Source organism: Adiantum capillus-veneris, chromosome 15, assembly GCF_014529385.1.
Source record: "Adiantum capillus-veneris isolate H3 chromosome 15, ASM1452938v2, whole genome shotgun sequence".
Classification (NCBI taxonomy): Eukaryota; Viridiplantae; Streptophyta; class Polypodiopsida; order Polypodiales; family Pteridaceae; genus Adiantum; species Adiantum capillus-veneris.
In genome coordinates, this window is record NC_140945.1 from 15,530,022 (window position 1) to 15,539,192 (window position 9,171).

General features: G+C 40.6%; 1 protein-coding gene across 1 annotated transcript; it reads right to left on the reverse strand.

Annotated features, from left to right (window-relative positions):
• Positions 1–5,727: 5,727 nt before the first annotated feature.
• On the reverse strand, positions 5,728–6,810 carry LOC147440317 (uncharacterized). The gene has a single exon (XM_086483285.1). The coding sequence runs from the start codon at positions 6,808–6,810 to the stop codon at positions 5,728–5,730; it is 1,083 nt and encodes a 360-aa protein (XP_086339411.1).
• Between the last annotated feature and the right edge of the window lie 2,361 nt (positions 6,811–9,171).

The following is a 9,171-nucleotide window of genomic DNA, read 5'->3' on the forward strand; positions in this document are numbered from 1 at the left end:
TAGTTGCTACTCTTCTTTACCTTTAAAATCAGCTCTCAAGCAGCCAAAACCATGGTTTAGAGATTGTTGATTGCAAAGAGTAGTGGAGAAGGTCTAACATTGCTCGGTTAATTATGGTTCTTGTTTAGCTTTTTAGTAGCTCAATAATGGTTAAGCCAAAGGCAAGCCCCTAAAGACTCCATTATTAAGTCTATAGTTTCGAATGGTGTACCTCAAACTAATCTCTTTTCAATCGGGATGATAAATCCCTGTCCCACTTACCCTCTTGCAATGAACATGTCCAACCTTTCATGGAAAACTTAAGGACCTCTCTTTTTAAGCAAGAAAAGAGAAACCAATAGCGGCTTTTATATTGTAGATTCTCCCATGAAGAGAGACTTGGTACAGTACATGCTTTGTCTTCCTTGAGACCTTGTTGCTGAATGAAAATGGTAAACTTCATGCACCAAAATTATGCCCGTAACTAATCTTGTAAAAGCATTAAATTGTCTCCAACCTCAATCCCAAGACCTCAATCACCTTCAAAGGTGGGGATAGCTAGCAGGGAGTGAGGGAAGGGACGAGGAAGAGGAATAAGAAGTAGCATACAAGAAAGAACTAGTCTTCTCACTTATCATTACTCTTAGAGCATCGCATAGCATAGTCATGGAGATGAAGAAGATGGCAAGCATTGCTTTGAAGCATGACTCTTTATTCGATTTGCATTCCATAGCCAAAAGGTGTTGGTGTAGGCTCTCAACTTCTCAAGCTTGGAAAAGGAGATTAAGTTCTTGCTTCACAATGAGAGAGTGTGTGTGGGCAAGAATGAGCAAAAAGGGAGCCTCTTCTTGCTTAGGTCGACCCCTCTTTCCTTTTGCACTACATTGGCTCATGCCAAGCATAGCAAATCACAAGATTTAGTCATAGCTAGCAATAGAGGTAGCATTTGGACAAGTGACCTTCTTTCCCCTTTGAGAGAGAGGGCTTGAAAAATGCTTGGATAATTAGTTTAGTAAGCTTAATTCTCATTGGACCCCTTTAAAGGCCATCCAATAGGCTTTAGGCACCCTATGAGGGCAACATGGGTAAGTGCTTGACATGTGTCCTTATTGCTTCTTGTGGAAAGGGCTTGCCTTGAGTGTATGTGTGTGTGTGTTCTCTCTCATGCCCTTACCTTTAGGGATCGCCCCCTCCTTTGTAGGGATCATGGTTGACTTGTGCACCACAAGTACCTTGGCCTTCAAGCATGACAAGCACCTTGGTCATCAAGCACGACAATCACCTCAAACACCTTAGTCATCAAGCAAGACAATCACCTCAAGCACCTTAGTCAGCTCAAGCACGACAAGCACCTCAAGCACATGCCTAGCTTACCCTAAGATAAGGACTTTTAACACTAACCTTTGGAGGTCTTTAATGAATCCAACCCTAATGTCTTTTAAGCTCCATTATCTGCTCATTGTTCTTTGATATACCATCTCCCTTTTGGACCCTTGAAGTGGTGTAGCCTTCTCTCCCTTTGGTCAAGTGTTGGAATTGGTTTAAAAGAACAAATCTATATTCTAGCTCTTGTTCCCATTTATTTTCCCACACTTGATGATCAATGATATAAAAAAATCATTTGGGATAGTTAGATATTAGATTTTATGACAAGTTCAATGTTGCTTTTGGCATCAGCTCTACTATTGGGCTCAAGATGTCATTAGTATCATTGAATGATGCTCTGCTTTTTAGGCTAGTTTGGTGTTGCTTTCGACATTAGCTTTACCATTGGGTTGGGGGTGTTGTCAATTTCATCAAATGATGTCCTACTTTTTAGGCTTAGTTTGGTGTTGCTATCGGCATCAACTCTACTATTGGACGGGAGGCGTCGTTAGTTGCATTGAATGATGCCCTACTTTTTTAGGCTAGTTCAGTGGTGGTCTCGACATCAACTCTACTACTGGACTAGAGCTGTTATTACTCCCATTGAATGATGCTCTACTCTTAAATCTAGTGTTGTCGTTAATTTCAATATATGAAGTTTATATATTTTTTATAACATTTCAAGTTATGTTGTCCTCAAAAATCACAAAATATGTTATCATTGTAGCATAGATGGATCCTGTGGAAAGGAAGGAGTTTAAAAAACAGATCAAAACTCTCATGGTCACGTATATATATGCCTTGGCCAACGGCAAAAATCACCTCTACATTGGAGAGTGAAGCACTCAAAGAGCATTTCTTTGATGTCATAATTGAAGCAGTTTGGATACACTTCTCATCTTACAATGTAAAGGCAATCTGTAGGCTAATGGATAGTATTGTGGGCAATATGACACAATGCTTAAGAGACTTGGGTGTTGATGCGCCAGAGGATGCGGATCTAGCAAAGCTACAACATTGGACTAGTATGGCGTGCAGAGAGGTCAAAATAAAAAAAAGCACCCAATATTGATGTGCAAGATGTCCATAGACACAACGATAGAACCATCTGTTTTTTGCAACCTCCTCCTAAGACACAGTAGTAGGAAGGTTTGATGCACAAGCTGGGGTAGACTACGAGCATTTATTGCGTACCCACTTTATGTCCCAGTGTGCCATCAATGTTTACTTCACACCCGAAGCTATCAAGCGTGGTAGAAATCTTGGCAAAGGATGCTATGGATTTGTGTCAGAGTGCACCATCAAAGGAGTCACTTGGTCGCCATCGAAATTGCAATATGTGGTCAAGGAATTCAAAGGAGATGCAGCAGAGAGCCGCCAATCTAGAGGCAAGGGTGCAATTGTCTACAGGGGCATCGTAAGGTGCATAGCACAAACACACCAAGAGCCATGGCCCCTCATCTTTTATTGCTTTAATGGAATGGATTTGGGTGACATGTTAGAGTGTGTTCCACCACCTAAAGGCATATTTTAAAACATACTGGTGGCTCAAAAGGAAGATCCTAGATGCCCGCCCATAGAGCAAGAGTTAGAGATGCGCTAACATACGCTCAATTGGTCGCCTTCTTTGATGGATGCTCTGGTGAAGACCATGGCACATGCACACAACAAAGGAATTCTACACGGTGACTTTCACCCATGGACTATCATGACTGAATTCACCAAGGAGGGTGTGCCATGTGCGGGTGTCATTGATTGGGGATTGGCATTGTGAGTGGACATTGAGAAGCGAGCAACCAATATCAAGGACTCCACGGAGCATGCCCTACATCCTTGGAGGGCCCTCAAGCTTTGCAACCCAAAATTGGCTTGCCCGTATTCTAAAGCCACTAACACCTATGCAGTTGTTTTTTGCATCGAGCAACTATGTGATTGGTGCAAAGATTTATTAGAGCATTGTAATGTGCCATGAAAAAAGAAAAACCAAACTGATTGCGGCATGACTGTCAATATAATGCACAAAAACTATTTAAAGCAACCACTCAGGGAGAGAAAGACTTGCAAAATATGATTGAGCATTTGGATATGTTAGAGCTCAACTCAGAGGTGTGTTTGCATCCTCTTAGTGAGATGATTCCTAGATTCTAGTTTATTTTGATTACTTTTGTAAACAACAATCTTATTCAAAATTATTTGATTGGGTGTAAATGGAATTTTTTTTATAGTCATAACTCATGGACCATGGAGCTAAAGTGTATCTCTCTCACTTCTATGCTCTCTCTCATTACTTATGGACCATGGTGCAAAGTATTTGAGTTCAATTTGTGGTGTGTTGCAAAATTTATGATGATTTCTAGATACACAATAGCAAATGAAATTTTTTGTATAGTGATGGACCATGGTGCAAAGTAATGAATACATTATGTGGTTTGTTTTGATAATTATATCACTAGATCTGCAAGTAAAGTTTTTTTTATTAATGATGGACTCATGATGCAAAGCGATTCAATACCATATGTGGTTTGTTGTGATACTTTTTGTTGAATTCTGGACACTGGATTCGCAAGTAAAGTTTTTTTAATATGGACCATGGTGCAAAGCGATCAATACAGAATGTGGTGTGTTGTGATTACTTAAATCAATTTGTACCACTAGATGTAAATGAGTTTTTGTGATGTAAACTTAGGGTTTTATCGTACATTGAAGACATTGTAAATGTGTTTTTGCCAGGTATGAATGAATGTGAGAAATCCAAAAAAGCATACGACCAGTTGCGTGCACTTGAAGATGCAACTGGTCCAAATGACCAAGAGAGAGTTGCCGCATGGACCTGTGAGTGGGCAATGGCAAATGGCAATCAATGGAAAGACATCAACAAAGATGTCACCACAGAGATGGTTCAGGAAGCATAGCCAACTGTGTCTGAATTCCCCATCCACAAGGGAAGATTGAAGCTGGACAAATGTTTTGTGCCAGACATTCGCATGCACGCTGAGGCCATATACCTTGCATGCACAGGGAGTACATTAAACCACATGGATTGTCCCTTGTGGTTTGCAAAGATTCTATACATCCAATATTTTCAAAATGAGCCAATGGACTTCAACAACAAGGCCCCTAATAAGAGCATAGTGGATATCCGAAGTGAGTCACAATATCATGAGAGGAGCTAAGATATGCATTGGTGGATAGTGCCGCTATGGAAACACATGACGTTGTGGAGGAGTTGAAAACACAAATTTGTACCTTCACACATACGACGGGTGAAGTTGACACAAGCAACACCAAAGAGTTACAAAGAGACATCAAGATCCTTAGGCGTGACTTTTGTGAAATGAAGGAATGGTGTGAACAACAATTGTTCATGACTATGATCGAGCATCCCAACACATTGCACCCACCTCCAGCTTACATAGAAGATGCAGTGGGTCTTGGCCCGGTTGCGGACACTTTTTTCACAACTGGAGTGGCCACTACAGAATAGCTTGCAGCCACATGTACCATTTTCCATGTCACATGGAAAACATGGTAAATAAAAAAAAGTGCCACATTTACAAGGCTCTGATTGACGAGCTTGTGTATTCCATGTTCAAAATGGAGAAAGACTATCAATGCTTAGTGGTGGACACTGCAAGGGAGAGAGACTCTATTTTGGATAACCTGAAATGTATGTTTGTAACATCTTAACCTGGAGTGGATTGTATTGACTTTTTGATCATTGTATATGCCTCCCTTGCAATGAACATTGAAGCCTTGTAAAACTTGTAGTGAATTTTTGAATCACGGTATATGATATCCTTGCAATGAACGTTGAAGCAAACTGCCTTGTAGCCAAATGTTTTGATAGTCTTACTTGGCGTATGAAGTAACCTTTTAAATGCAAAGTGTATAAAACCGGACATTGATTCAAGCAAACAAAATTTATGATGATTTCTAGACACCAGAGTAGTCATAAATAACAAAGTGTACAAAGCCACCAATTGATTCAAGCAAACAAACTTGTTTAAAGTCATAAATGAAGATATTCAGACTACCATGTTGAAAGACAATAAAATAGTAATTATGGTATTTTCCTTGGCCCACAGACCACAGGTCACAAAAAAAGAGTTTACATGAATTTCAATTGTTCTGCATCCCAATAAAGTGTTAACCTACAATGCTATCTATGTTTACATTGCTACTCCGCAATACCCTTCTTTGTCAAGTAGGAGGACAATCATCCACCTTAAGGCTCGCGTTCAATTTAAGCAAAGTACATCCACAAAGCTCACAAAAATTCAAGTTCTTTGATTGTCACCTATTCCCCTTGCTCCTGGTCATCTTCATTAATATCCATTGTCCATCGTGGTATGTCTTCTTCATACCTTTCTGGTTGAATATTGCTTAGAAGCATGTGATTGCAATATAGCTATACCAATTTCTTGGCACGATTGCTAAGAAGCCAATCACAAATAGTTGTACATAGTTGTAGGTAGTCCAATTTTGCTCAGAACTTGAGTTGGCAGCACATTGTGCAAGAACCCTAACTACCAATTGACGTAATATAGGCGCCAAAGCACCGTTCATGAGCCACCATCTCCATGTTGGATGTTTTGATGAAAGGTTTTGCACAAACTCTAAACTGAAAAGGCCATTCTTTAACTTGTAATTTGCCATGTTAGTGACTGCCTCGACTTGATCATCTGGATTGTTGTAGAAATTATTGACCATGTCATAGAAGTCTTCAATCACCACTTCATCTAATTCATCACAATCCATGTGCCAGTACACTGAATCAAGCAGAAAAGAAACACTATGCACAGGATTATGCGCACTGACCCATTGAGCATCTACATACTTATTCAAGATATTCCTTTTAGCTTTATTAAAAGGTGCTCTCCAAGGCTTAATCAAATAATTTTCAAGCTCTGAAGGAGAGTTGAGACTCTCCTGAACATTATACCAACCCATGTACACCTTCCCTATATTGGGTAACTTAAGATCAAATTGATGCAAGGATATCATCATAGGTCTCATCACCAAGTATGTGTCACCAACATCATACCAAAAGTGTCTAACATCAAGAAGCACTTTCAAGGACCGCACCTTTGTTTTTACTCTTTTTGGTTGATGTGCTTCCCACTCATAGAAGCTAGCACAAACAAACGTCTCCAAAACAACATTTTTGTTTTGCAAAAGACTTTCCAGAGTGTAGGAGTTAGTGCAAAATCTTGTTTCACACAAAAGCTTCAATATTGTGGACATACGTTGTCGATACATGTCTAACACATGTTGTCTCTTCAAAATAAACTTCATCACCTTCCTTGCTTTATCTATAATGATTTTGAACCAATCAGTGTCATCTTTTTTATACCAATTGTGCAACACAAGAGTCAAGCTATGTGCATTGCAGCAAAGCATGTGCAAGCTAGGAAAGTGCTCCTCCAAGAGAGGACCAACTGCTTTGCAATTTTTGGCATTGTCCATGATCACACATACTACATTGATGAATTGTATCTGTTATTATATCAGCTATATAGCCCCTTGACTTTATCTCACCCAAATTGTCTACCGATTTTATAAAGCACTCCCCTCAAGGACTAAAAAGCATCACATTTAATTAGCAGCCTCGTTGGACATTTGACCATCCATCATTGACTATAGTGCATCATGTTTGATCAATTAATTTCAAGATCAATCTATCAACTTCCTTTTGGGTGTCTATAAAGCATTTATCCAAGAATATTGTGCGCTTCTGGTGATATGAAGGAGGGGAAAAACCAGCACCATACTCATCGATCTTCTTCCATGCATGCTTCCATGGATCTCGTGTGACCATCAGCATAGAACCGCATGTAAAATAGATAGCTTGTGCAAGAGCAGATTGTGCCTCTTCAAGAGCAGTTGATCAAAAACTTTGCTCTAAACTTACTTGCCTCATTCCATGCATTCCAAAATGGTACTCGGCCGATCCATCTTGAGTGCTACCTCTTTGTGTGTGTGTGTGTGTGTGGCATGGAGGGTGCACAACTATTTTATCCGCCTTATGTTGAGGCAACACTGCCTTGGTGCTTTGAAGCCAACCGGATTGGAGTTTGTTAGGTTTAATGGCCGTATGGCCAACCGCCCATCACTAACTGCTACTAACCCTGAGCGCACAACTATACACTTGTGTGAGCCACTAACACTAAGTACAATGTGTATCATGCCTTAGTGCATAAGATAGAGAAGAAAGAAAGGGGGCACATAGTACGTGTTGGCTCTCCCCCTCCAACCTGTGTGTGGCTATGGTAGTGCATGTGTGAGTGTGTGTGCGATTCCTCTTTCTCTTCCACTGTGCTCCCAGATCCTCCCCTTCATCTGGTATCAGAGCCATCTCATTTTCGAAATCATTTTAGTGCATGCGTGCACTTTCAGGAGTGCAAATAGGGTTCCAATTTTGGCATCAGCAAATGCAGCTTTCCAAGAGCATTTCTAGTAGGTGTCCTGATGTTTTACCCCCCTTTTAGAGCCATTCGAGCCATCAGAAACCCCATTCGAGCTACAGTTCAGGAGTTGCATTTTGCATCTCTCTTTTGGTAGTTTGTGTTGTAGAGCTTCCATAGCCATTACAGGTACCATTGTTGCAGTCTCTTCCATCTATAAGAGCCCACTTCTCATTTGAGAGTGTGTAGCCTCTTTCGGGTGGCCTCATACACACACATAGAGTGGGAGTTTGACGACATTGTCTTCTTCGACTACAGATACATGTACGGGTACAGGTACAAGTACATGTACATAAAGCGGCTTGATTAGATTTCTTTGTGCTTCTCGGCCTCGATCTCGGCTTCGGCTACGGCATCGGCATCAACTCACAGCCTACAGGTTTCAATGCTTGCAATACTCTACTTCTAGTGGGAGGAGTTGTTTATGCATACATGCATATGTTGACACTTTTGACAGTGTCCGAGCTCTTTTGAGAGCAATTTGACTCCCAGCAGGGATGTTTATTTACATGCACATGCTTTTGATGCCTGTTTGAGCGTCCTGACAGACTTGTACATCTTTGTGGGGGATACTGCCATTGTACGCTTTTGTGGAGCCATCTTTTGGTTAGTACGCCAGTCCCGGCCATTTTTGAGACTTGGTAACAAGATAGCCATTTCTGAGACTTGGCTATACGTTTTGTTGCATAACCTACGTTGTTGAGGGTCGATAACGTGAGGTTTTCATTGAGTTGGGGTAATCTCAAATGTGGAGATATCTTCGGTGATACAGGTAGCTGGAGGATCCCTTACGAGGCCTCGCCATAGAATGTGTATAGAGTGGTATAAGTGCTTTTGATGCTGAGTTGGCGGTCTATGGTCATTTTGACAGTTTATGCGCCTCAAATGGTCTCTATACAGTGTGCTTTTGAGAGGGATTGCCCTCTTTTACGCTTTGTGAGTGACATACTTGGTCATTTTGTCTCGTATTTTGGTTGATAGAGTCCCAAATACAAAGGAGATTCTGTCAAAATTTTCCCAAAATCTTTTGGTAGTATTGTCACCATGTCTACTAGCAAAGACCATGACATTTATGAAATAAAGAAGTTTGATGGCACTAATTTTTAGCTTTGGAAGAACCAAATGCATGATGTGCTTGTCCAAAAGAAGCAAAAGTTTCCTGTTGCCTATTCGGCTAGAACTGTAGATATGCACATGACTCAGTTTCAGTGGTGAGAGGAGCTTGATGAGCTATGTAGGTCTACAATTAGACTGCACCTTGGTGAGTCGGTGTACTTTTCAATGTTAGAATGCAAGACTACTCATGCTTTATGGAAAAAATTATGAGACACTTACGAAAAGGATACGACTAGCAATAAAGTTT

Excerpts from the sequence above, each read along its gene's own strand:
- LOC147440317 (XM_086483285.1), bottom strand. The coding sequence starts at position 6,810 with ATGGACAATGCCAAAAATTGCAAAGCAGTTGGTCCTCTCTTGGAGGAG.